A 26,442-nucleotide genomic window follows, 5' to 3' on the forward strand; every position below is an offset into this window, starting at 1 on the left:
GAATCATCACATACCTGGTGCTTTTATTGGGGGGGAGGGGCACTGGGAAGCAATCAGTCCTTAGGAATCTAGTGATTTATTAAGACTCTGCACCTGCCTTAGCAGATGTGGGCCCACAAGGGAAGAAGGCAGGTCCTGGCCCTTGGGATTAAATTAATCTCACTGAGGAGGTAAGACAACATACCACATGTTAAACACTAAGAGAAACTGGAATTCAAAAAGTAGGAGGGTCGCCTAGGGGTGGCTCAGTTCGTTGAGCGTCCAACTCTTGGTTTCAGTTCAGATCATGATCTTGGCGTCGTGGGATCGAGCCCCGTGTCGAACTCCCCGCTCAGCGTGGCGTCTGCTTAAGAGTCTTTCCTTCTGCCCCTACCCCCAATCACTCACTTGCTCATGTTCTCTCTGTCTCATAAATAAATACCTCTAAAAAAGAAAGTGGGAACGTAGAAATTATTAGCCAGAGTGGCCTGGCCTGTCTACGGGATTGGGTAAAGTTTGGTCTGCCCTGGGAAGATGGGTGGGATTTGGAATGTGGAAGGAAGTGAAGTGTGTGTGACGTGGGATGCCATCCCGGGCGTCAAGTTTTACAGAAGTACTGGAAACTCGTCATAGCCGGAAACTTCTGCCCTGGAAATGTCCCCGAGTCTGACGTTCCAAGGGCCCTGGAGGACCCACAGCCTGCCTTTACAAGCCCGGAATGCTGAGGCTCAGGAACCCGTGGCCTGCCTACGGCCGTGGGCTGGGCCCTCCTCTGGGGCACTTGTACGTGGGGAAGCGTTGGTCGGGGAACCTGGGCCATGTCCGCTGCGGTAAAGTGGGAGCACCTACGACCTGCAAGAGGAGGGTCTGGGGCCATCCTCACAAGGGCCGGCAGGGCGTGCGGGTGTCTTATAGCTGTTGGTTTGGGCAGAAACTTCATTCCACAGCCCAGTGCCAGGCTAGGCCCTTTGTTGGTGTCCTGGACTCATCCTGGGGGCTGTGACTGTGCCACACTTTCCTTAGGGCACTGAAGAGGTAACTCCTCACACCCAGGAGGATGGAAGGGCTTTTAAATCAGGTCCCTCCCATGCTCAAGAGCTTTCTCTGGATCCCTAGTATCCATCAGGCCATAATTTCTTGCCCTGATATTCAAAGCCCTCCATCATCTGAAGGGCCTTTACAGAGTCTAAAAAAGGGGAAGGACCCTAAAAATCATCAAATCCAGCCTGAGCCTCTCAGTCCTTTCCACAGTAACCCTGAGGAGAGGTTACCATGCCTCTGCCTATATACTTCTAATGGGGAATTCTCTCTTTCATGAGATGGCTTTAAGTCCAAAAATGGCCACCCTATGCTTCTACCCATTGGTCTAGGTTTGATCCTTGGAGTTACTCTTCCTTCCACATGACCACCCTTCAGAATGTTGATATTCCTCTAAATTTTCTTCAGTTCCTGGGTTCCTTCCAATCCAGGTCACTCTCTTCTAGAAGTGGTCTAGTTTGTCAGCTTTTCACATAATGTGTAAAGCCTCAAACTGAACAGTGTTTTACGTGTGAATTGATCCTGCATAGAGTTGGAACCATCCCCTCCCTCATTCTGAACACTATACTCCTTTTAATACATCCAGACCTCAGATTTGCATTGTGATCAACCACATCATAGTGTTGCTTATCGTAAGTTAGTAGCCAAATTAAAACACCTAACTCCTTTCACAAGTGCTGATTTGAGTCCTGTCTCCCCTATGCCAGAGAGTTAGATCTAAATATAGGAAATCTCCTTTATACCTACTGGGTTGCATCTTGGGAAATTTAACCCATTTTTCCAGTCTGTGTAAATCATTTCAATTCTGATTCTGTGTCCCTGGCGTGGAGGGCCGTGTCTAGTGTGGGGATTGCAACTCAGAGCCTGAGCCAGGTCATGGAGTCTGAGTCTCAGCTCATCACTCACTGGTAGAGGGGCCTTGGGCAAGTTTCTTAGCCTTTATAAGCTGTGGTTTCCTCATTTGTGAAATGGAGGTGATTAATACTAATACTCCCCTACTTGGAGGATGTAGTTAGAAGACTTTAGTGAGATCCTTAGTATGAAATGCTTGTTATTAGCACAGTGCCTGCTAGCAAGCACCCCTTAGCTGCCATTCTCTTGGTGATCATAAGCACTGCTCCTTCACGTCCGCATTCTTTTTAAAATGGCTGTTTCTTGCCCAGAACCCTCCTGGCCTCCTCCTCATCTTACAGGGTCCCTGAGACACGCTGCCTCTGCTCTCACCTGTCTACACTCAAAACCTCTGCGGCATCTTTGATGCTCTCCCCCACTGTGTCCCCTGTGCCTGAGAGCTCCTGTTGGCCAGTCTCATTGAAATTCACTTCAGAGGGGCGGCAGGGGGGCAGAGGGGCTCAGTCGGTTACGCCTCCAACTCTTGATTTGGGCTCAGTTCATGATCTCAGGGTCGTGGGGTAGAGCCCTACTTCGGGCTTCCACACTCAGCGTGGAGTCTGTGTTCCTCCTTCTGCTCCTCCCCCCACCAAAAAATAAATAAAAATCTTAAAAAGAAAAAAGAAATTCACTCTAGGGCCCACCTTCTATTCGGCTCTTTGCATTTTAATTTGTCATTTTGGCTGAGGCTTTACTCCTTCATTTCTCTCTTGTCACTAGCTTCTTCCTGCAGCCTCCATCGTCTTCTGCTCTGGCCTTCATAGCCCTGCTGGCCCTTCCCACCCACTCAGAGCTCAGAAGCCCACTGGCCTTCCACACCCAGCACCACCCCCCTCTCTGGCTCCATTGCCGTCCCTCCCTTGCCTCCATGCTACCCTCTAGCCATGCAGCCTGCCTGCTCCAGGCCTTTCCTCTTTGTGCCTCCTTGTGCCCGGTGGCCTGTCCTCTGTGACCCTGACCTAGACTGCCAGCCCCTCCACAGCCCAGCGCTATCACGGAGGTTCAGGGCCGGGCTCGAGGATCCAGCCGACCAAGGTTGGAACCCAGTAGTATGACCTCGGGACAGTTGCTTGGCCTTATTGTGAAAAAATCATAGATGCCCCTGAGTTTGAATGAGGCATATATGAGAGAAGTAGGTAAATTGCAGGGATAATTACAGCACCTGGGATAGGTCACGGCCTTCCTCCTCTAAGAGGTCTTCCCAGAGCAGTATCGAAGTTTCCAGGGGCTTCCCCCTCCTATCAACATCTGGAGCACAGAACGTTTTCAGGTTTCAGCCAACGCACAATCACATACAGGGCCTATAGCTCCAGGCTCATGGGATATTATTTTGTGTTGTCGAAGGGAATTTTAAGGTGTTGGGTTTTCTTATTTTTGCAAGCAAGACTCATAATGACCACAAGCTTGGGCAAGGGGTCATCAGTCAGTGTAAAGAAATATTTGTGGAATAAATCTAAACCCCGGGCCATCACGAGCCCCGCCCCCCCGAGGCCCTGGCTGGTGTCTGGCATGTCTGGCTAACACGGGTTCTCCTCTTCCTAGCATATACATACTGACTGCCTCTACCCAGCCCCAGACCTTGACCGCATTCTGTTCAGCACCTTACCACATCTGCGTCTGTTGTTGTCATTTTACATTTTTATGCCCCTTATAATTCCATACGGAACACAGGCGGCCTCTTAGGGCCCAGTAAATGTGGTGGCTTTGGCCAGAGGTCCGTCTGCAGCCAGGATCCCATCACTGTCCTGGAGCCAGGAGAGAAACACAGTTTAAACCTCTGTAACCCATCTGAGGGAGTTAGGGGAAAAAAAGAGTGGCCTGGGATGGGCCTGTAAGCAGACACTGGGAAAGGAGGTCCAAGCAAGGACTAGTTGAGAGGAAGCTGGTGCTGGGACACCCATACTGCTGTGCTGGGAAATTTGAGGGGAATAAGCTTTTTACTTCTTTCTTTCAGAATCTCGAATATGAGATTCCTCCTTGACTGGCCTTACCTCTGATAAGAAAGGATCCTGTATTCGCCTCTGGAGGCCGCCGTGACCAATCAGCACAAATGGAGTAGCTTAAAAGAACAGAAATTTGTTCTCCCCGTTCTAGAGGCTAGAAGTCCAACATCGAAGTGTCGGCAGGGCTGTCCTCCCTCTGAAGGCTCTAGGGAAGAATCCTTCTTTGCCTCTTCCTAAGCTTTTGATGGTCAATGGCCACCCTTGGCATTCCTTAGTTTATAGGTGATTCACTCTAATCTCTGCCTCTGTCTTCACATGTCTGTCTTCTCCCCGTGTGCCTATGTGTCCCTTTGTCTTCATGTGGCCTTCTTCTAGGGACAGCAGTCATACTGGATTTAAGACCCACCCTAATCCGTTATGACGGCATCTTAACTAATTACATCTGCAAAGACCCTATTTCCAAGTAAGATGACACTGGCAGGTACTGGGGGTTTGGACGCAGACACTTCTTTTTTGGGGGGACACAATTCAACCCTCAACGGAGCTTAGTGCCGTTGAAGAGTTGAGTCTGTAGGGAGAAAAAAATTACATGGGAAAGGGGACTTCAAGAATACAGCCCAAAGTTACATAAACCAGATGTGAAAGAACATGTCCTAGTAAAGCCTAGAAATAACTTGTTTAGTACAATATGTACATATACTTGTACATAGGTATGTATTTTTTCCAGATAAGGACTCAAATGTAAAAGAACTAACAAGGAAACACTTAGAAGACAATGTAGGAGTCTACCAGCGTAATCCAGGGGCAGGAAAAGGGATCAAAGGCAGGTGAGCGTGCTTCACTACATAAGGCAGTCGACAACCGTGAGAGCATGTAAGGAAATGCTCAGAACTCACTAGCAATCTGGGAAGTACAAAGTAAAGTCACGGTGAAACATCACCATACCCGTAAGACCAGCAAAAATGGTGGTGGCTGGGATGCTTTGGTACATTGTCAGTGGAAACGTGAACCGTTAGGGCCTTTTCAGAAAGCAAGATGGTGACCTTATTGGTGGGATCCTGATTAGAACAAGGGCAAGAAAGTTTTTCTGTTTGACACAAGAGGGAAATGTGTTCATTAACTAACCATTTGAGGATATTAGGGAAGTATCCTTAAAATTTTAGGTGTGATAATGGTATTATGGTTAATTTGTAAAGAGTCCTTTTTTTTTTTCCCTCAAGAGGTTCATCCTGAACTTTTTACTAGTAAAATGATATAATCCCTGGGATTTTACTTCAGATAATCCAGGGAGCAAAGGGGTCAAGTGGCTGATGGTAGAAAGCAAGGGTCAGCACGCTTACAGGCACGGGCCAAATCCAGACTGCTGCCTGGTTTTGTAAATAAAGTTTTATTGGAACACAGACACGCTCATGCTCATTCTGTTACATATTTGTTTAGTATGTGTGAGGCTCCTTTTGTCCTCCAGTTTCTGCAGAATGGAGGACTTGCAGTGGAGAATCATGTAGCCTGCAAAACCTAAAATATCTACCTACTGGCCCTTCACAGAAAATGTTTGCGAACCCTTATCCATAGGGAAGCCAGTTTGGCTGCACGTTCATAAAGCTGACGCTGGGGGCTGTGTGAGCACTGATTAGATGAGTCTTCATGTTTGTCTGTGTTTGGATCGCTCCATAATGAGAAGTTTAAAACACACACACACACACACACACACAGTACTTTGACCCAATGTATCCCACTCCTAGGAATCTACCTGTTGGAAATGAAGGCATCAATAAGTAAGGATACCTGTATAAGCATGTTGACTAAAATGGTTTACAGTGATTAAAAAAAAAGCAAAATGAAAACTGATTGCCTACCAGTATGGGAATGCTTGTATAAATCACACCGACCTGCACCATGGGATAGTATGCTGTCTCTTTAAAGAATGGGCTAGAATTTTGCCATCCCACTTGGAGAATGTTTCATGAGGTATTTTCAAGTGAGAAAGGCAGGATGTAGAAAAGTGTGTACTTGGCCATCCCATTTCTATAGACCAGTGGCAGAATTAACCCCTTCGGTAGGTAGAGGTGTGCGTGTGTGTGTGTGTGTGTGTGTGTGTGAGAGAGAGAGAGAGAGAGAGAGAGAGATGCATAACGCATTAACGACGGTCAGGGTGGCATACCATCTATGGGAGAGGAGCACAGCAAAACAGGAAAAGGAAAATACCTGTATTTAAACAGCCTGTGTAATACGATCGCATTTATGTGTTTGTGTTAAGTTGTATTCCTATGTACACATGATTTGCTACATTCCAAAGAGAGTTATGATTTTTAACACAACTGGAAAGGAGTATTTTTAATGCACTATAAGTAAGGGAATAAAAGAGAATTTGGTTAGGGTCAGAGGATACCCGGGAGTGGGGAAAACGAGGGATGACAGTGACCCCCGCAGACCTGGGCCAGCTAGGGAAGTCTCCATGGAAGGTTCTAGCGGTGAGAGAGAGGGGCGGCTGGATGGCCTTTGGGCCACAGCCGCTCCCTGATCTCAGTGCCTCTTCCTCCTGCTCCCGGAGAAATAATGTTTCCCTGGGGGATGAAAAGCATCCCTTTGTGCAGGCTTTAATTGCCATGTTGTTGTGCCAAGTGAATGAGTGGCAGGCAGGCATAGCAGCTGGGCACAGCCAATGCCAGGCAGCAAAGCCCGCTGCCTTAGGACAGCCTGGGCCAGCTGGCCTGGGAGTGCTGCCCACCTCTGCCCCCCACTGGGGGCCCTGTACACAGACCTTGGGGCAGAGGGGTCCTCGGGGAGCTGGGGAGGAGTCATTGCAGGGAGAGAAAGCGGTGGGGTGCCTGGGAGGGTCTCAGACACTCTAGAAGCTTATTCATCTCAGCCTCCTTTCCCCTCCCCCTCCCTCTTGTTTTTCAGACTGTCAGCATCAATAAGGCCATTAATACGCAGGAAGTGGCTGTAAAGGAAAAACACGCCAGAAATATCCTTTTGGATGTTGCTTGGAAGACCAACCCTGAGGCGGGTCAAATTGTGGGGACTGAGGTCAGGGCGAGGTGTCCTTGCTCAGCTGCAGGAAGGGGAACCCGCACATTGCCCAGGCCTCCTGCAGGGTTCGAGGAGCGTCAGCGTCAGCGGGCCTCTGAGACAACAGCTCATCAGGGTGAAGGGACCAATGCCACCTCCCAGCTCGTTCTTTACAGCTTACCAAGGACCCCACCCCCTCTTAGGACTTCCCTTTGAGAGATTTCCTGGGGGCACAGGAGGGATTGTCATAGCACTCCAGACCCTGCACTTGCCCCGTAGGGGCCACACAGACCACCCCCTTGGGAACATGATCATCTCCCCTTCTCTGAGCTCGAAAGCCAAACAAAGGGCTCAGCTGCCTTATGCTGGCACAGGGGCTCAGCCCTGGACATAAGATCCACCTGCGTGAGCTGGTTCACCCACAGTCAGCAGGGGAGAAGACAGGAACCTCAAGGCAGCTTAGGGAACTGGTGGCCTGAAGGTTTTCACCAACCACCCCCGCCCCCACACCACGTTAGGCCCTGGGCAGCCACCCTTGTGGGGCGTGGCTTTGGAAGGTAGCGCTGGCTGTTGGATCCTTTGGGATCTGTCCTTCATGTGTAGTGTCGGAGAGCTGGAGGGCTGGTCCCCAGAGTTCCAAAGGCGAGGCTGCCAGTAGGGCGAAGCCATTATCTGTGTGTGTGCAGGGGAGGGGCAGGGCAAACGGAGGCTGGGCTTCTGTCTGTGACGAGCAGCTGCTGTGTGCCTGGGCTCGTCGTGGTGGTGGTAACACAGCCAGGTCAGAACAGCTCCTGTGGAAGCCATCCCACCTCAGCCCCTGGAGGAGACCCTCCCCGCCAGTGGGTTGCCTAGCCTCTGGCAGGCTATTGGGAAGCGTTGCTAACAGCCTGTACTGCTTTTCACTGGTGGGAAAGCAGCTTGTCTTTGGTGGGAAGATCCTTTGGTTGGACTCTAGGGCTTTGCTTCAGGATGGGGGCTCTAGGATGTCTCCCAGGTACCCCAAAGACCTGGCCCGACAGTGAGCCTAGCTAGACCTTGCCCTTTTATCCCCAGAAAGGCACAGTCCCCTTGCTTTACCAAGTCGAGAAAAGCCCAGTTAACTTTCTCGGGGGGAATGACCTGGTCCTGACCCCCATCTGCTAAGAGTACTGATCCGTCTGATTGAGACATGAAATAACAGAGATGGTTGTCAGAGGCCAGTGTGCTCGGGGCAGGGACCTGGCAGGGCCACATCACACCCTTCCAGGGAGGCTACCTGCAGTGATGGAAGGGACACCACAAGGAGATTCTGGAATCCCACCTCCGCGGCAGTCTGGTTTGTTCTGAAGTCTCAAGTGGGTCCAGCGGGGCCTCCGTGAGCCTTCGTCCCCTCGTCTGCCAAATGAAAGTCTTGGCCAAAGAAGATTTCAAAGGTCTAACATTCCAGCTCTCACCTTTTGTGAGTTTCTCTGCTTCACCATTTCTAAGAGGTGGATAAATGTTTAAAGGCTCAACTCCAAAAAGTAGGGTTTTAAAGCCTAAAGATATCGCAAAACATTTATTCTTTATTGATTTTTTTGGACACTGTCAGTCCCCGTCAATCCCAGCTGAGTAAGCATTTGGAAGTCTGACATCAGAAGTGCTGTTCAGACAACCATTTATCCTGGGTGTCTAACTGCCCCCCCTCCCCACCTCCACCATGTATCTACTCCCAGACGGTTAGGGATTGAGTCTTATTTTTTTGTTTTTTTATATCCCAGAGTCCCTGTTATAGTTCCTGACATGCAATGGGTGCATTAAAATGCTTATGAAATCGAAGGACAGAAAGGTCTCCTTGCCTTTTTCAAAGTCAGGGTGCCTGGCTAGCTCCTCACCTGCTCTGGCTTCTAGTAGAGTAACCACAGTTGACCACGAGAAGTCAGCCCACAAGAGGGGTGGAGCTGTCCATCTCTCCTCTTGGCTTCCATCTAGCCCGAGAGGGCTGTGCTTTAGGGGAAACTGTGTAGTTATTTCAGGAATCCCTCTAAGACCAAAAGCTGACGTCAGTTTCCAGACCCAGAAGTCTGCGTTCAAGCTTGCCCCCCTCAAAATGCAAATTTCACCATGGGGAAGGAACTTGATGATACCTTGCAGCTCAGAAGTGAAACAACATGTGTTCAGGTTGAGTCATAGAGTTTCTGACCCGAGGCAAGTCTTTCTGTCCTGCATGGCACCCCACTTCTTACCTGAGTCTTGACAAAGAAGCCTGTAGTTCTGGGGAAAGACCTACACTTGGAGTTGATGGTGCCCAGTTACTGGGTGTGTGAGGCCCATGTAAGTGAACAATTACAAAGGAAATGCGGACATCCTCTACACAGCACAGAGGAGTGGGGTTCTAACTTAAAATCACACGAGACCAGGTGGACATTTATTATATGCAGATCATGGCGGGGAGTCCGTGGGTGTGTTTGGAATTGGATCTCGGGTGGATGTGACCCCAGGATTCCACATACAGCAAGTTCAAGGTGTAGGGAGATGCACGCACTATTGAACGAGACCAGGAAAGTTGATGGAAGGGGTGGGGTATAAGAGTCATTTCAAGTTTTAGGAAAATGTTTCCAGTTACGGAATGACTGAGTCAGGTGGATGCAGGGTATAGCCTTGGGAATAGAGTCAGTGGTATTGTAATGGTGTCGTCCGGTGACAGACCATAGCTGTATGAAGTTGTCCGATCGCTGTGTCGGATACCTGACATGAATGTACACTAGGTGCCAACTATACTTCAATAAAAAAAATAAATCACAGAAAAGAGCAAAGTGCCTGCATGGAGAGGAATCAGGTGCTTCCTGAAGAGGAGCTGAGGAGCCCCTGAATGAAGAGCTGAAGTGTGCCCTCGCTTCTGAAGACTGGATAGGATAGAACTTTGAGATGCTGTAAGGTGTTGCTAAAATGTGAGCTGTCATTATTCCCCGAAAGGCCCCATCACACCCTCCGCCAAACCCAGGGGAAGGGCAGAGTCTGCCTCCCACAGCAAAGCCCCGATTCCAACCAAGGTATCTTCCCGCTAAAGGCAAACCAGACCGCTGCTGACCCAGAGCACACTTGTACAGATTGGAAAAGGCCCATCTATGCCTTTGTTTTCCGTGACCCTCCCTCACCGTGCATACTGGGCACCCACCATGAGAAAGGGGCACAGACCTTTTGGTCTGTTGTCAACCGGCTGCCCCTCTCTAGCAACGCTGTCCTCTGCTGGAAGTTCTGCCATGTGTTTCACAAACTCCTCCGAGATGGACATCCAAACGTGAGTTCCTGGGGCTGCAGGGGATGGCCAGGGAGCCAGGGACCCATGTGGGGAAGGTGGGATCGCCTGGGGCAAAGGGAGTGCTGTCCACTCCTGCACAGAGGGGAGCAGCTGCCCCCTTCTCCTGGCCTTTTGGTTACTGGTTAGAGGCTGGTTTATCTGTTTGGTCAGCCTCTCTGCCCACCCCAGCCCCACCTTACACCATCCTCTGTCTCCTTGCCTTCTCTTCTCTAATCACCTGTTATCTTCCCTTTCCAGGTCCTGAAGGACTCCCTGAGATACAAAAATGAATTGAGTGACATGAGCAGGATGTGGGTGAGTTTGGAGATGAACCTGGGGCCACCTGCACCTGCTCTCCTTCCCAAGAGGCCACAGAATAAGGACTATGGAACAGAATGAATTCATCTCTTTCAGCTTGCTTAGGACTTCTCTCATGAGCATCGAGGAGGGGTCAATAATAGCCCCAACTAGTACCATGATATCCACAGTCCTACCTGGGGGCCCTGAAGTTATAGGGAAGTTCTAGGGCCTGGGAGTTTCTCCTGCCAGTGGAACCTCATATCGTAATGCTCTCCTGGCATTGGGATCCCTCAGCAGTGACTCTGCCACAATTCCTGTATCTTTCCTTCTGCTGGTCCAATGCGGGTCGCAGTACATTGAGAGCTAGCATTCCCAATTCTTAATGCCAATACCTTTTCTTTTCCTTCTTTCCTGAGAATCTAGGGATTTTCAGTGCCTTTGGATGGGGGAGGAGGTAGGTGGTGGCTATCGGAATCAATTGGAAAAGGTTTATATACACATGCCAGGATCCCTCTAGAGTCTCTTGTCCGAGGAGTATGTGTATTGACAGTGCATAACCTGCATTTTGAAGACTCTTCCTGGGTTGATTCTGATATGTCTCTTTGCCTCCATTGGTTGAGAGCTCCGGCCCTTTGCTTCAGATTCTTACCTGTATCTGTCTGCACTCACAGCATGTTAGCAATTATGTCCTCCAGTCCACCCATTGCTGATGAGAATACAGGCCCAGAGAAGGGAGCAGCTTTTCCTACATCACAGGCTAGTTGGTCTGAACAAAGCTAAGAGTTGTCCCCCAACCCCCCAGGTGCATGTTGGAGAGCTTTTGATTATATCTCTAAACATAGAAAGCTTGGGTCTTCTATTTTATTAGAATTTGCCTGGTGTATCTTTTTCCACCCTTTTACTTTTGACTTTTCTGTATTCTATATCTTAGAAAAGTCCCTTATGAATAGCATTTAGTTGTATTTTGTTGTTGCTTTTCTTTACAATGGCAGTCTTTGTCTTTTAGCTGTACATTTACCCCACTTATATTTATTGTAATACAAGATATTTTTAGATTTGTATCTTCCATTTTAGTTTGTGCTATTTGCCCCTTCTGTCCTGTTTCTGTTTCTCTTCATTTCTTGTCTTCTTTGGATTGATTGGGTATTTTTTTCTCATTCCATTCACCCCTTAATACTAGTTAGGAGATTCTTCTTTTTTTTTTTTCTTTTTAAGATTTTATTTATTTATTTGACAGAGAGAGAGACAGCCAGTGAGAGAGGGAACACAAGCAGGGGGGAGTGGGAGAGGAAGAAGCAGGCTCCCAGTGGAAGAGCCCGACGTGGGGCTCGATCCCAGAACTCTGGGATCACGCCCTGAGCCAAAGGCAGATGCTTAACGACTGAGCCACTCAGGTGCCCCTAGTTAGGAGATTCTTTTTTTTTAACTCTGCTTTTATTTTTTACTCTTTGGTATGTTATCCAATAATTACAAAATGCATGTTTAGTTTATCAAGAGGTAAAATTCATATCTTTAGCTGTTCCTTCTATAATACAAAGACCTTAGAATATTTTCACTCCATGCCTTCCCCCTAAACTTGTATGTTATTGTTGTCATGTATTTTAATTTTGGTTTTGTTTTTCTTTTTAGACTCTATAAGATATTTTATTTTAATTGCTTTATTCTGTGCTCTTTCTTTCTTTTCATCTGCATTCTGACATCTGTGATCACTTTTTTCGTGCCTGAATTACTTCCTTTAGGGTGAATCTCATGGTGGCAAATAACCTATTTTACTTGTTTGGGAATGTCTTTATTTCACCCACCTCTGTGGAAGGTACTCTCCCTGGGTTTAGGATTCTGGGGTCACAGTTATTTTCTCTCAGCACATAGATGATATTATTTAAGATATCCTTCTACTGACTTCTGGATTCCATCATTTCCAGGAAGTCGGCTGTCAGACTCATTGTCCCTTCTTTGAAGCAACTCTGGTTTTCCTCTGGCCATTTTAAAGATCTTACTAAGAGTAGGCACAAATTTATTTGGGATTTATTTGGGATTCCTAAGGTTAATATTTTTTATCAGGTATGAAAAATTCTCTTTGTCTCTTCAACTATCGCCTGTGCTTCATTCTATATTTACCCTTGAGACTCCAGTTATGTCAGTCTTTCCCACTCTATACACCAGTGCCTTTTTTTTTAAGATTTCATTTATTTATATAACAGAGAGAGAGAGCACAAGCAGGGGGAGAGACAGAGGGACAGGGAGCCTGACACGGGGCTTGATCCCAGGACCCTGGGATCATAACCTGAGCTGAAGGCAGATGCTTAACCAACTGAATCACCCAGGCCCCAGGCACACCTCCCCCCCGCTTTTTTTTTTTTTTAAGTAAGCTCTATGCCCAACGTGGGGCTTGAACTCACAATCCTAAGATCAAGAGTCTCATGGTCCACCAACAGAGCCAGCCAGGTGCCCCCCTTACCCCAATTTTTTAAACCCCTGTTTCATTGTTTTCTACTGGTTTGCGTCTTTACTGCATTCTGGATAATTTCAGTAAATCTAAATTTCAGTTCATTTGTTCCTTCTTCAGCTGGGTGTAATTTATTGTTAAACCTCTCTGTAAGATTTATAATTTTAGTCTAGCTTTTATTTCTTGGGGTTCTTTTTTGTTGCCCCGAAACCTGCTTGTCATTTTTTATGATTTCTTGTGTCCTGCTTGTACTTTGAAACAGCCTCTTATTTACTTAGACAAATTAGGCAGTGATCTACTATTTCATTTCTTATACTTCCATTATCTAAAGCCCTTTGAGATCATTGTTTTTGATGAATGTTGTTCATGCTATGGAGTTTCTTTTTGTGCTTAGTTATTTTTTGCTGTGTGTTGCTCATTTTCCTAGGAATCTTACTTGTGGGAACTCTTTCAAGTCAGTTTCCTCCAGAGAAAATGGGCATTTGTTTCCATTGCGATCACTCTAAATTAAATTCTCAACTTAAGGTTTTGTGAATTCCAGGCACATCCCCTTGAGTTCTGGCTCCTGGGTCCAATTCCCAGGAGTTGTTTTTCCCTCCTTCTGATCACAACAGTGGTTTGAGGTCCTCGGGGAGGACTCCTTTGGTTCAGGAGTGCTGGGATCTGTGTTATTTCCAGTTCACCCTTAGTTCCCCTACACTAGGGAAGCAGTCAGTCTTTGCCTCTTACACCAGACTTTTCAACATGAGCAGGCCAGAGCCCTGCCTCCTATTCACCACCTGGCTCCTGAGGCCCAGAAAACCAAAGTTCAGTCTACCTGGTATGGCAAAACCCCCGTCCCCGCCAACTCCATCACCCCAGCATTCCACTTATTCTCCTAGTACCTGTATGGACTCAGTCCGTGGCCTGAGGATTCCTTTCCCTCTCATTAGTTCATTAATGCCTTCAAAAAGAAGTTTTAAATGTTTTACCCAATATTTTAGTAGTTTTCAGTGGTAAGGTCAACCCAGATACCTAGCCTGACTCGTTATCCAAACCAGAATTCCTTTAGGCCTTGCTTCCTATGTAGTTGTCTCTTCCATTTGGCTGAGAGTTTCTCGATATTAGAAACCTTTTTACTTTTTTTTTTAAATTAAGACCTTATTATTTTTTTAAAATTTATTTATTTATTTGAGAGTGAGAAAGAGAGTGCACCCCAGTGTGGGGAGGGGCAGAGAGAGGAGAGAAAGAATCCCCAGCAGGCTCCACCCCCAGTACAAGCCCGACCTGGGGCTTGATCCCACAACCCTGAGATCATGACCTGAGCTAAAATCAAGAGTCAGCCACGAAACTGACTGAGCCACCCAGGTACCCCATTATTATTATTATTATTATTATCATTATTATTATTATTATTATTATTTTGGAGTAAGTTTTAGGTTCACAGCAAAATTGAGCAGGAAGTATGGAGATTTCCCATAGAACCCCTGCCCCCAAACACGTGTAGTATCCCCCTTTATGAACATCCCCTGCCAGCATAGTACATTTGTTACAAGTGATGCACCTTCACTGAGAACATCATAATCACCTGAAGTCCATAGTTGGCATTATAGTTTGCTTGTGTTGTGGCATCGTGTATTCTGTGGCTTTGGACAAATGTATCAGGACATGTACCCGTCACTGTGGTATCACACAGAACAGTTTCACTGACTTCAAAAATCCTCCGTGCTCCAATTATTCATCCCTCCCCACCTCCCCCAGCCCTTGGCAACCACTGGTCTAATTTTACTGTCTGCACAGTTTTGCCTTTTCCAGAATGTCATGGAATTGGAATCCTGCAGTATGTAGCCTTTTCAGATTGGCTGCTTTCCCTTAATAACATGCAGTTAAAATTCCTCTGTGTCTTTTCAGAGCTTGACAGTTCATTTCACTTTTAGTGCTCAGTACTACCCTATTGAAGGAGTATACCAGTTTATTTATCCATTCCCCAACTACGGAGTGTCTTGGTTGCGTCCACGTTTCGGCAGTTATAAATAAGGCTGCCATAAACACCCATGAGCAGGTGGTGTTTGGACATAAGTTTTCAACTCCTTTGGGTAAATCCAAGGAGTGCCATTGCTGAATTGTGTGGTTAAGGGTAAGTTTAATTTTATAAGAAACTGCCAAACTGTCTTCAAAAGTGGCTGCACCATCCTGCATTCCCACCTAGCAACGAGGGAGGGCTCCTGTTGCCCACATCCCCACTGGAATTTGGTGTTACCAGTATTCTGGATTTTGGCTGTTCTGATAAGTGTGTACTAGTAGCTCAGTGTTGTTTTACTTTGTGTCTCCTGGTGACGTACGACGTGGAACATCTCTTCGTACATTCATTGTATATCTTCTTTGGGGAGGTGTCTGTTAAGGTCTTTGGCCCATTTTTTTAATCCGGTTGTTTGTGTTCTTACTGTTGAGTTTTAAGCTTACTTTGTATGTTTCGGATAACAGTCCTTTATCAGATGTATCCCAGGCTGTGAGTTCTCATTCCCTCAACAGTGACTTTTCTAGACTTTTTTTTTTTTAATTTTAATGAAGTCCAGTTTGATGATCAATTATTTCTTTCATGGATCCCGACTCTGGTGTTCTATCTAAAAAGTCATTGCCATACCCAAGGTCATCTGTTACCTCCTGTGACTTTTATAGTTTTAGGCTTTACATTGAAGTCTATGATCAATTCATCTCTTGCTTTTTTGATCCTGGTGCATTTTCATGTGGAATATAGTTGTCTTCGATGTTGAGCATAGTTTTGCTTTGTCTGCTGTCCTCTTCTTTCTAATTTTTCTAATTTTTCCATGGTGAACAAGTATAATGTACAATTCATAAAATACGATTTTTCATAGAAAACTAATACATTAGGAAAGAGTCTGATCTCTGGCATTGATATTTTTAACATCCTCTGATGACCCCACTCCCTTTGGTGGCCTTCAAGGCATGTCTCAGTGGGGTTCCTGTACTCTAGAGGATGTAGGTACACCCAGAAGAAGATATAGAAGTTAGCGCTCATGTGGGAACCCCAGCTGTTCAGCTCATGAGGATTCCATTTTATAATTTAAAATAAAGGTGGAACACAGGATCTTTAAGGCAGTGAAACTATTGTGCGTGATACCATAATATAGGTACAGGACATTATCCATATGTCAAAACCCATAGAATGTACCATACTGAGAGTGATTCCTAATGTAAACTTCACTTTGAGCAACGATGATGTACCAGCGAAATTTCCTCAGTTGGAACAAATGTCCCACTCTGGTGCTGATGCTGACAGTGGGGGCGGTTTTGTACACATGGGAGCAGGGGGTATATGGGAGATCCCTGTACTTTCTGCTCAGTTTTGCTAAGAACCTAAAACAGCTCGAAAAAATAATGTCTGCATTATTTCAGGGGCACCTGGCTGGCTCAGTCAGAAGAGCATGTGACTTTTCTTTAAAAGATTTTATTTATTTATTTATTTATTTGCTTATTTTGTTAAGATCTTATTTATTTGAGAGAGAGTGAGCGAGAGAGAGAGAACACGAGCAGGGGAGGAGTAGAGGGAGAGGGAGAAGCAGACTCCCCACCGAGCGGGAAGCCTGATGCGGGCCTGGATCCTGGCACTCCAGGATCCTGACCTGAGTGGAAGGCAGAGGCTTAACCTGCTGAGCCACCCAGGTGCCCCTATTTATTTATTTATTTAGTGCGAACAGGAGGAGGGGCAGAGGGAGAGAGAGAGAATCTCTAGCAGACTCTGCACCAAACAACCAGCGATCGCTGATCTCACGACCCCAAGATTATGACCTGAGCCGAAATCAAGAGTCAGACTCTCAACTGACTGAGCCACCCAGGGCGCCCCAAGCATGCGACTCTTACTCTCAGGATCATGAGTTCGAGCCCCATGCTGGGTATAGAGATTATTAAAAAAAAAAAACAACAACAAAAAACAAAAAACCTTTAAAAAAAGTATCTTTTTAAATTAAAAAAAAAAACATTAAATAAAGTAACATTTTGTTCTCCAGGATGTTCACCATGTTTCTGTCCGGCATTTAGATTAAGGGTGATTTGTTTGTACCTGTGCTTGTCTGTATTTTCCAAAATTTTCCACCATGTTATTTTCAGAATCAGAAAAAAATATATATATGTTGTTGAAAACAGAAGTCCTGGCTGTCAGTCTCTCCCCCAAATGTTAGTATGGATACCCTACTTTCTTTTCTTTTCCCGAAAGGGCCACCTGAGTGAGGGGTATGGACAGCTCTGCAGCATCTACCTCAGACTGCTAAGGACGAAGATGGAATATCACACCAAAGTGAGTGCCAGCGGTTCTGCCCTGTAGCCCCCCGCCCCACCCTGGCACGTCTGTGGGCCGAACTCTCAGGTCTTCCCAGGAATAAGGCTGCCCGGGCCCCTCAGGGGGTGTTTATACCATATCCTGCAAGAGGAAGCTGTTTTACGGCAGCAGTGGGACTCAGAACTGGGATTTGGGCCCACATCTTCCAGACCTTTTATTCCCCATTTTACAGAGAGGAGCCCTATCCACTAGGCTGCCTTAGGAAAATGTTTCAGAAGCACTGCCTTGACTGTTAATAAAAACAATCCCTTTTATGTAGTGATTTCCCACACAGAACCTTCTTTGCGTCTGCCTGTGGCCTTAGACAGTATTTCTAATGCGCCCAGTGCAGGTAAAACCGTCGTGCTGGGTAACCAGGTGGCAGGGGAGGACAGGTAGAAAGGGCCTGCTGGTCAGGAGTGTCCGGATCCATCAGGGGAGGAGGCTTACGTACCTTCGGCACCGTGTCATAGTTCAGAGCAGTCCCGCGAGCCTGTAGCAGGAGCCAGAGGCCTTCTGAAATGATGCAGGGCTGTGGCATCGAAGGGGAAGATAAGGAAGCAGGCCGAGGTAGACGGTGGAGGGAGGGTGTGAGTGGAGCAGGGGTCGGGAGGAATGGCCTGACAGCAGGTGGGGAGCTGGCATTGGAAATGGGGAAGGAAGGAGATTTACCTCTTATGGACTCGGCCAGGGGGGCGGGGAGGGTGGCGTGGCTCCGATTAACGGAACCCGCCCTGCTCTGCTAGCCAGTCCTGTGTATCGTTTAATCCCTGCTGCGACCAGAGGAAGGAGGTATTCTTATAGCCGAGGAAGATGAAACTGGGAACACAGTCGAGTGTCTTGCCTTGTCACGCAGCTGCTTGGTGGTGAGGTGGGACTTGAACCCAGGCCTGACGGCACGAAAGCCCCTTCTGCTCAGTGGCAACCCTTCCCTCTGCTTGTGTAGAGCCGGGTGCTTGCCGCAGCCCAGGGTTAGGTTCTGAAGAGAGAAAGGTGAAGGGACTTTGGGCCAGCCTCCAGGAGTCGTATTTGCTTGGGAGACAAGCCAGGCAAGTCCAGTGAGGACCAGAACTGAGAGATGCATTGATGGTACCAGAGCTTGTAATGGGGTGCCGTGCCCAGATGCCGGCCACCCAGGTAGGCTTCTCACGGGCAGGACACCTGAGCTCACCCCCAGCTCAGTGGCTGAAACACCAGCAACCCTTTATCATCTCTCATACCTTCTGTGGGGCAGGAGTTCCAGAAGGGCTGGGCCAGGCAGTTGCAGGCTGCAAGTCCTCTTTGTGGTCCCAGTCCGGTGCTGACTGGAGCTGGGACAGTGTGGAGCTGGCCTGTCATCTCCCTCATCAAGTCTCAGTGCTAGTAAGGCCTTCCTTGCAGCCCGGCCAATTTCCCAAGAGAACAAGGTAGAAGTGGGTGGCATTTATATGACCCGGACTCGAAGTTACAGAGCATCCTTTCTACTGTCCTATATGGGTTGAGGCAGTCACAGGGGTCCCTGGATTCAAGGGGATGGGACAGGGACCACACCAGCCAAGGTAGACTATCGAAGTCACGTAAAGGCAGCAGGTCGAACCGGAGGGGCAGCCAGTGTTGGACATACAGTCTGCCGGTCTGCCCTCTGGCCCCACAGTTCGTTCCCCTCCCTCCCTCGCAAGGAGTACACTCCCGCCTCCCCCACACCCCCAGATCCTTGGCTGCCACCTTGCAGGTAGAGAGAGGGCCCACTGAAGAAGGGCAGGGTGGCCGTTCAGTCAGAGGGTCAGCTGTAGACAGAACGGCTTGAGGCCCAGCGCAATTTGGGGTTCCTGAGGAATGCGCCACAGATCCACGTCAATGTGAGGAACAGGCAGGTGGAGAGGGAGGGTGACCGGGCAGCTGTGTGAGACCGTCCCACTCAGAGTGGAAGACAGTGAGAGACAGATGAGGATGATGGTGGTCCCCAGGACAGGCAAGAGTGGTAGGGACTCTCTGAAGACTGGCAGGAGGGGTGGGGGGGCAACACCTAGGGAGATGTGGGGCCCGTGGGAAGGACCTGGGCGATCAGAAGAAGTGTAGGAGCCCAGGGAAGCAGAGTGAGGCCATGGGCACTCTGGACTGCACGCTCCAGGAGGAGGACAGATGTGTGTGTCTCCTCGTGTCCTGCGTCCTGCCCAGCATCTAGCCCAGAACAGGTGCTCAATCAGGACCCCTTGCATGAGGGACAGAATGAACCAGAACCTAGATCAGATGGAATAGCGTACAAGGAGGGCTGATCCTGAGTCAGGAGAGAGGCTGGCCCTTCCTCTTTTGAAGCTGGAGGAACAGAAGGACAGCTGGCACATTCAAAACGGGGAAGGGAGTGGGAAGCAGGATGCTGAGGGAGTTCCGGTGATGTAAGGAGGAAGGCACGTACCAGGGTGGTGGTGTGGGAGCCGGGCACCCAGTTTGAGAGCGGAACAGTCGTTGATGGAAAGGGGAGCCTGTCGGGGCCAGTAGCAAGGACTGGGAAGGGGCACTAAGGCTGGAGAACATGATTAAAGGGAACTCCAGCTGTGAGTCCTTCTCCCGGGATGTTGGCAGCTAGTTCCCCCAAAGACCCAGGCTCACCAGGTTTTGACAGCAGTGTGGTGGAAAGACAGGCAGCAAGAAGGGCGAGGGACACCGGAGCAGGTCTCCGTAAGGTCCAGACTGAGCGAGGAGGTTAAATACGGCCAGAAGGGGGCGCTCAAGGAACTGGCTGGCTCTGAGACAGAGGAGTGGGGTTGCTGAGCCAAGGGCGGGAGGGGGCGGCCAGGGCAGAGGGGAGAGCCAGGTGTGCAGTGGAGGATTTCTGTCTTCAGAGCCTAAAATATTCTCCGTGGAATTGAGACCCCCTTGATTGACTGGCCACCCACCTGTGCCCGTCTGCACCTTTCCCTTTGCCCCCCATTCCATCCACTCCTGGTGGGCCACACTGGGGAAAAGATGATGATACGGATATTTGACAAGATTGATGATGCATAATAATTTCTCCTGGCTTTGGGGGCGGGGCGCATGATGGAATGTTTTCCTACCTTCAGGTTTGTTTCATTTTGTTTCCCTAAAGCCAGTACGAAAATGGGTTTGCCTCCCCGAGCTCACAATGGCAGCTTCGGGAAGTGGCCGAAGGACAGAGGGAAGCATGGGTGGGGATCAGAATGTACTGGGGATATGCAGATGCAGGACTGTCTGCGCCTCGTGGATGGTTGAGGGCCAGCCGCTGTCACACTGCGTCTCACTGCAGTGCCAGAGAGCATCTTTAGAAGAATGTCCCGGGACGTGAATTGTTAGGGCGGAGACCTGTCCTGGCTCCCAGGGGTGGGATGCAGCCTTCATCTCTGACGATGGGTAGTGGATGTTCTCTGCTGTGAGCTGGTCGGGGGGTCTGGTGCGCTGACACATCCCCCCACGAAGGGTGTGGGTGCTACACGAGCAGAATCAAGCCTGCTGCTGCCCAAGCCGGCTTGCCTGATGTCGGCTTAGTCGACTTGACTTCATTCCTCTGCCTCCCTTTCCAGAATCCCAGGTTCCCGGGCAACCTTCAGATGAGCGACCGGCAGCTGGATGAGGCTGGAGAGAGCGACGTTAACAACTTGTGAGTGGCCGTCCTCGTGCTGTGGACCCAACGGGGAAGAAAGCTCAATGTTGCCACTCTAGCTGGGGTCACACAGGGCCTGATGATGGCAAGGGCAGTAGCTGGGGTGGGGCCACTTAGTGCTGGTGCCTCATCCAGACCGGGTTCTGGGCGTCACCCTCTGCCCTCCCCACCCAGAATGGCACCTGTCCTCCCCTCTGCCTCTGTCACTGTGGAATTCACCCTGCTTGATCTTCAAATGGCCTTAAGGCCCACGTAGGTGGGGGCTAAGGCTTGGGTGTGTGTGGGTGGATGTGTTTGTATGTGTGTGCACGCACATATGCACTGGGGACAGAGACAGCAACACAGCAGCGGGGGGAGGGGATAGGTGAAGCACTGGCCTCAGGCTCTGGAATATAAGCTCTCTCCTCTCGTGTCCAGTTTCCAGTTAACAGTGGAGATGTTTGACTACCTGGAGTGTGAACTTAACCTCTTCCAAACTGGTGAGTCTCTCCCTCCCATCTGACCCAGGCTCTTATGGGAATTGCCTAATTCCAAGCTTTGTTCCTGGCTTGGACCAGCCGTCCCAGCCCCCTCCTCCCTACAAGGTTGTGTAGCACAGGCCAGGAAATGGGACTATCCGCACCCTATCTCTGCTCTCCTTGTCTCTGGTGCAGGGAGGGGCTGGAGCTCGTGAGTATTTTCAGAGTCGGTGATTTCATTCTGAGCAGAACGACCGTGCTCCCCAGCCTGCCGGCCTCCCTCTGGAAGCCCAGGCCTCCCAGAGCCCGAAGACAGGTCTGACCTTTTTGATAACCTTCAGACTGTGGCCCCAGTGCTGGCTGGTGCTTTGTCTGCCACTCAGCTGGGCTGGCACTCAGGACGGATTCCTGCTCAGGAGGAGGGGCTACCGTGTGCTGTTTGGTCAGCAGACAGGGTCGACCAGCTGGTCGAGTTGAGTTGTTGGCCAAGTCCATGTGAGAGGCCCACGGAGCCCCTTTCCACTAGCAAGGGGAGTTGGCCGCCCTTCCAGGCTCCCTTCGCTGAGCGTTCTGGTGCCTCCCAGCTGTCAGCCCCTGACACTTCCCTGACAGGAATCAGGAAGGAAACAGTCCGTTCCTTCTCTTGCGGTCCACTCTTCCCCACATCTGCCAGCATGGCTCCCCCTTCTCTCCCGGGGAACAGAAGAGCCCATTTTCTAAGATCCGGGATGTTCCATGACAAGTGTGCAGCTCCGTGAAAGAGTGGATTCCGAGCTGGGAGTATTTGTGCACAGGCTTGGCGACCTTCTCAGCACTCTGACACGTGGGACTCACTCCTGGGGCTCTGATTTTCTCAGGAAAAACAGCCGCTCTGTCCCCCTGAATTGCACCTTCCTTTGGTATGTTTGTGTGTGCAGCAGCTACTTAGAACCAGCCTGTTAGCGGCCAGTGCTAGGCCAGACCTGGGCCAGGACGGCAAATGCCTTAGTACTTTGGCCATTCAGTTCAGGCTGGATGTGTGAGAGGATCACCACAAACGGCTGGGAACCGTGGTTTGTAGGAGAAAAAAGAAGGTACTTAGCCTGCTAGCAACCTTCTTCTACAAAAGTCAATAGAGAAGTAAAAATGAAACACAGAATAGAATCCCTGCCCTAAGGTGTTCCCAGCCAGGTAGGAGAAATGGTACAGATGCATTTTATTTTATTTTTTCATTTTTTTAAAGACTTATTTATTTATCGTAGAGTGAGAGTGAGCACAAGTGGGAGGGGCAGAGGAAGAGAGAGAATCTCAAGCAGACTCCTCACTCAGTGTGGAGCCCAAGTTGGGGCTTGATCCTACGACCCATGAGATCACGACCTGAGCCGAAACCAACAGGTGGATGCTTAACCGACTGAGCCACCCAGGCACCCTTGCCTGGCTGTTTTTATATGTGTTGATTATTTATATCATTACCACTGGATGCTGAGCTCCTCCCTGGAATCAGGAATCATGTCCTACTCGTCTTTGAGTTACTTCCCTCTGTTCTAGCCCAGTGCCTGGAATACAGCAAGAGCTCCCCAAAATTCAAGAATGCGTGCCTCATATAAACAGCAATGAGGAAAGGACAGGGGAACAGTGCTCATAAAAGAGGGTCAATATCCAGCCCAACGCTGTGGGATTGTTGGAAGTGAATCAGCCACTTCGAGTTTTCTAGAGTGGAGATACCCCAAGTCTTGGCACAAACCCCAACATGGTTAAATGGTGGTGGCTTTCTTGCCCCTGAGTGAGCATTGATTTGAAATCCAGAGCCCTCTACCACTCATCTCCCCCGCTCCCTTTCCCATCCTCAGTTCCCTACTGTGTGCTGCAAAAACCAAGGGAACTGGTTGGAAGAAGTCTCTCCAGCTTCTGAGTCCTAGTCTGTGACCCTGCAAGGTGCCAGCCAGTATCCTCAGGTGTCCCTGGATTTCAACTGTGGGAAACGTGGGCCAGTTACAGTTAACATTGATTTCCAGCACTTGCAACAGTTCTCCAGTTGTGGTCCCTGGGCCAGCAGCATCAGCATCTCCTGAGAACTTGTTAGAAATGCAAAGCCCCAGGTGCCCCCCTAGACCTCCTGAATTTGAATCTCTGAGGGTGGGACCCAGCCATCTGTGTTTTAGCAGCGCCGCACCCCTCTCCTCCGCCAGGTCTACACTGTCTAGTATGGTAGCCACTGTCCAATATGGTAGTGCCTATTGAAATTAATTTAAATTAATTATATTAAATTAATTACATCATAATTTTTTAAAATTTTTATTTATTTGACACAGAGAGAGAGCACAAGCAGGGGGAGCAGCAGGCAGAGGGAGAAGGAGAAGCAGGCTCCCCGATGAGCAGGGAGCCCAATGCGGGGCTCAATCCCAGGACCCTGAGATCATGACCTGAGCCGAAGGCAAGCGCTTAACCGACTGAGCCACCCACGCAACCCGAAATAAATCATAACTAAATAACATTAAAAAGTCAGGTCCTCGGTTGCAATAGCCATATTTCAGGCACCCGTAGCCCCATGTGGCCACCATATTGAACGGTTCATAGGGACACTTACGTCATCACAGAATTCTGTTGCACAGTGCTACCGGCTGATTCTGCTTCATGAGAACCACTCAGCTAGAAAATAGAGCTTTCAACCCTAGCCGCCTGTTAGAATCACCTGGGGGGTTTTTGAAACGCACCTACACCCCAACCCTACCCCAGACCAATTAAAACAGAATGGGAGGTAGGGGAGTTGCAGGCAAACATTGGATTTTAAATTTCCCCAGGGGATTCTAATGAATCTCAAAGCCAGCACCGAGAACCGCTGCAATGCCCTGCACTTTACGCGACACTGTCCTCGAATACATGCAAGACCTTTGTGAGGTACATGCTATTAGAACCCCCTGCATTTTACAGAAACGCATCAGGAGGCACAGAGAGGTTGAGTAACTTGTCCACGGTCACACTGCTCTAGATGTTACCGGATGCCAAGGGGCATTCCTGGAAAGCAGCGGGCGGGCTGGAGGATGGAACAGTCTGTGATTTCTTGCCAGAGGGGAGCCCAAGGAAGCCAGTAGCCTTGAGGATGGCCGCCTTGCCGTGACAGCTGCTTTTAATTTGTGTCAAAAAGAAAAGCTGCCTTTTAATTAGAACTGTTTGGGATTTTTTTTTTTTCCTTTTTTTTCAGCTGCCAGAGTAAGCCAGTTAACAGGGATTAGTGCAGTCAGGGAAGGCTGAACACAGCCGCTCTGGGCTTTCCTCCGGGGCAGCCCCGCTCACTGGTTTTTCTCGATGCTGGCCGTGGTGGAGTCTCCCAGGTGGTGGGTAGCCTCTGCAGGACGGAGTTCGGCTCTGGCCAGTGGTGTGCACACTGAGGGTCCACGGCCAGGCGTCTGGTTGCTTAGTTTAAGAACGAGAGGTACGGGGCGCCTGGGTGGCGCAGTCAGCTGAGCATCCAACTCTTGATTTCGGGTCCGGTTGTGATCTCAGAGTCATGGGATCGAGTCCCGTGTTGGGCTCAGCGCTTTGCGTGGAGTCTACTTTAGATTCTCTCTCCTTTTCCCTCTGCCCCTCCTGCTTGGGTTCTCTCTCTCTCCCTAAAATTAAAAAAAAAACAACCAAGGGGTTGGGGGGGCAGAGGGTAATGTGGAGGGGTCCAGGGGTCCGTGGAGCAAGACACAGGGAGCAATGTGCCCTGGGGCTCCTGCACGTGTCCCCTTCTGGTGTCCCAAGACCCTGTGGCAAGCCCCCTAGGAAGCCAGGACTGCATTACTCCCTCCTTCGTGTTCTGATCGAAGTGTGCTATTTTCCCCCATGTGATTGCCTTCAGGGGACTCACCCTGTTTGCTCCTGTGAGTACCTGTCCCGCGGGAGTGCTGTAAGGGCTAACTGCGTCTGATGACGTAGCGTGTGCACAGAGCTTGGGTCCTTGGTGTGTGTCAGACCTCTGCTTTCTGCCCCTCTGAGAAGGTCGCCTGTAGTTTTCTATCCCCTACTGCCTGTGTCCCCTTAATTCCCTAGTGTTCAATTCCCTGGACATGTCCCGCTCTGTGTCCGTGACGACAGCCGGCCAGTGCCGCCTCGCGCCGCTGATCCAGGTCATATTGGACTGCAGCCATCTGTACGACTACACCGTCAAGCTCCTCTTCAAACTCCACTCCTGTGAGTACGATGGGCCGGATCTTCTCTATGCGCTTTTGGCCTGAAGGAGGATTACAGCGAGAGGCTGTCCCTTCCGTGCCCTTCCTGCTGCTGCTCCCAAAGGCCCTAGAGCTCCTGACCCTCTGAAGAGTGAAAAGCAGGGCACAAGCCTTGGTCAAGGAAGCACCTGGCTCTCCATAGCGGTGTCCTGGGACAGCTCCCTCCCTCCACTTCTGGCTTCACCACATCTCCGTCCACACATGTCACGTATTATAGGACCCACACGAATGATCCCAGACATGGCCTGGACCCACAGGTGCAAGGACAGTGGTTTCCAAAGTGTTCATGCACACAGTTTCTCTGTACACGTAGAATTTGGTGGGGAAATAGAAAACGTAAAACAGAGCTGCTCTCGTACAGTGGTGGGCCAGCCCCTACCCAGCCATGGATCCCTGGCATGCCTTTGCAGATTCTATTTTGGAAACAACTGGTCTTGTGACGTTCTTATACTTTTGTGGGCTCCTTGTTTAAGACAATGCGTGTGGGTCCTGCTCCTGTAGGTCTGGTAGGTTCGAGGTGTGCATGGTGAAACCGTACCCCAGGTGAAGCTGACGTGGGTGGTTTCTGGGCCACACAAAGAGGCGTCCCCATGAGGGATATAGACGTGCAGGATGTGTGGATGATGGAGAACCAACAAAAATCAAGTCCTGAGTGGATACTAGCAAGGTGTTACAGCCCTGGCAAAGGGCAAAGTGCCAGGATGTGTTTTGGAAGACGGGACAAGGGATACTCTAGAACTGTGGTCTTTGACGAGAAGTGGGTCTAGTTATTTTGGGGGGGCAGGAAGCAGCATCACTCAGGTTAATCCAGGAGCATCTCATGGAAGGGAGGTTGGAATCGGAGTTTAGACGTTCAGAGGGCTTTGGAGCAAGTGAGCACACCCAGAGGGGCAGAGGGTGGACTGAATCCCAAGACAAGAAAGGCAGTTGCCCTACACAATATGTATGTCTCTAAAAAATAAAGGTTTCATTTTAGAATAGTTTTAGATCTACAGAAAAGTTGTAAAGAT

General features: G+C 49.3%; 1 protein-coding gene across 3 annotated transcripts in view; it reads left to right on the top strand.

The window, feature by feature from the left end:
• HIP1 (huntingtin interacting protein 1) overlaps nt 1–26,442 on the top strand; it is a 148,460-nt gene that overhangs the window by 93,062 nt on the left and 28,956 nt on the right. For 2 of the 3 annotated variants that reach the window (XM_002923472.4, XM_034669985.1), the window contains exons 2-8: nt 6,756–6,819; nt 9,980–10,122; nt 10,381–10,437; nt 17,082–17,162; nt 20,702–20,778; nt 21,199–21,260; nt 25,254–25,394. In XM_002923472.4, coding sequence (XP_002923518.2) covers nt 6,756–6,819; nt 9,980–10,122; nt 10,381–10,437; nt 17,082–17,162; nt 20,702–20,778; nt 21,199–21,260; nt 25,254–25,394 — 625 coding nt within the window. Of the gene's footprint in view, nt 1–6,755; nt 6,820–6,839; nt 8,302–9,891; nt 10,123–10,380; nt 10,438–17,081; nt 17,163–20,701; nt 20,779–21,198; nt 21,261–25,253; nt 25,395–26,442 lie in introns of those variants that run through there. The other variant, XM_034669984.1, reaches the window with a different exon arrangement.

The sequence above is a fragment of the Ailuropoda melanoleuca genome, chromosome 10, assembly GCF_002007445.2.
Source record: "Ailuropoda melanoleuca isolate Jingjing chromosome 10, ASM200744v2, whole genome shotgun sequence".
Taxonomy (NCBI): Eukaryota; Metazoa; Chordata; class Mammalia; order Carnivora; family Ursidae; genus Ailuropoda; species Ailuropoda melanoleuca.